The following is a 1,574-nucleotide window of genomic DNA, read 5'->3' on the forward strand; positions in this document are numbered from 1 at the left end:
CTCTCAAGGTGACAAAAGCCCGGCGAAAGAGATAGAAGCGAAACATTCGGCTTCCTCCGCACCAGCGCATCGGCAAGGGAAAGTCACAGCTCGGCCCAAGAGGCAATGTGGAGATCCTAAGGCGCTGACTAAGACTGACAAGCCTCCGAATATTTGTGCATATGCCGATTGTAAACATCTACGCTGCTTTGTTGTTGTGATGAGAGGCTTCAGGTGCATCAGTGGTCTCTACGTATGGTTTGCCCTGCAAGTACTGTGAACGAAGATTCTGCTACTCTCATATACTCGCAGAAGTCCATGGCTGTGGAGACAAGGCGTCGAAGGCGGCTCGAGTACGTTTGAAACAGTTTGGTGCATGGAATATCCAGCATCTCTTTTTTCAGGCAGCATACAAGCGAGATATGACATCTCATACTCGCGGCCAAGGGCTCGTCAATCCATCTATCGCGGGCTCCGAGGCGAAACGAAAAGTCGTTGCCAATAGGCTCGCCGATAAGATCAGGGAAGCTCGAGAGAAACGATCGGCTAAGCCGAAGAAGAGAAAGTGAACTTGGTTTCTATTCGGGTTCACGTCTTGCGTTTTGAGTTGACCTGCTAGTATGGGAGTCGTAGTTTTCTCCAAATTATGACTCCTTTCCATAACTGCAGTCTGTGGTACTCATGCCCCCGTTTTAACACACACAGGTGGTCACAAGTGTGCAATATTATGTTCTGCCTACCTACTTCATGTTCAACCCTTCTGGTTGGCACTTTACCTCTCTTTTCCATGGAGTACCAAAAAAAATATTGTTATACCCTATCCATTTAGAGGTTCAATTCAACCGTTGTTCAACATTGTTTGTGCAGAATCAACATCGAACAACCGTCGCTGCTCAGATATTTCTTCTTCCTGCTTTACTCTGTACACTCATTAGTACTTTTGTCTTGCAATCTGCATGTAAACTGCGCGCGTTTCTTAATAACTAGTGGAACCCCGTCGCTACGCTCCGGAAGTCGCTACGCTCCAAGGACAGATAGCAATGTATGAGACTGGATAAAGTACTAATATAGACAGGCATGATGCTCCAACGTTTCGCCACAACGTGAACAACCTTGGCATGCTGTTATGCAGTTGTGAGGCATCAGTCGAGATTATGAGCTCGTTTTCTTTTCTTGAGCCGCATGGATATACGAATCGTATAATACGATGAGGATAAGATTTTGGTCGAAGTTGGACCTGAAAAGAAATGGGTCAAGTTAACGTTATGAGTTCCGAGCATAGAATGAATAGAAATTGTATGCTTGCAGGGAAAAGCACATTGGGCGGATTAGGTATCGACAATCAGATAGAAATAGTTGAGGGAAGCATAACGATATATTGGAAGGAATGTGAACGCGCAGGAAAACGCATATCGCGAGAAAAACGTTTTTGAAATTATATCTCCCATATGGTCTAGCGCCTCAACGTGGCGTGGGAGTGATACTCATTCGGACTATGCGAAGCTAGACCGCTTATACCGAACACTTCGATCCGAACTCGACAATCACCCAACGGGTGGTGACCGAGTGGCGGTGATTCCCCCTTGCCCCCCTCC

The 1,574-nt window shown here is 46.5% G+C and overlaps 2 protein-coding genes across 2 annotated transcripts; both read left to right on the plus strand.

Moving 5' to 3' along the window:
- Positions 1-133: 133 nt before the first annotated feature.
- On the plus strand, positions 134-353 carry Pmar_PMAR015398 (conserved hypothetical protein; the record flags this gene model as incomplete). Its single annotated transcript, XM_002766186.1, has 2 exons — positions 134-170; positions 214-353. Coding segments are annotated over 2 exons (177 nt in total), but the record flags the coding sequence as incomplete, so codon positions are not given.
- A 30-nt stretch (positions 354-383) lies between these two features.
- On the plus strand, positions 384-548 carry Pmar_PMAR015399 (hypothetical protein; the record flags this gene model as incomplete). Its single annotated transcript, XM_002766187.1, has 1 exon — positions 384-548. A coding segment is annotated over one exon (165 nt), but the record flags the coding sequence as incomplete, so codon positions are not given.
- Between the last annotated feature and the right edge of the window lie 1,026 nt (positions 549-1,574).

The sequence above is a fragment of the Perkinsus marinus genome (genome assembly GCF_000006405.1).
Source record: "Perkinsus marinus ATCC 50983 genomic scaffold scf_1104296973516, whole genome shotgun sequence".
In the NCBI taxonomy this organism is placed as follows: domain Eukaryota; phylum Perkinsozoa; order Perkinsida; family Perkinsidae; genus Perkinsus; species Perkinsus marinus.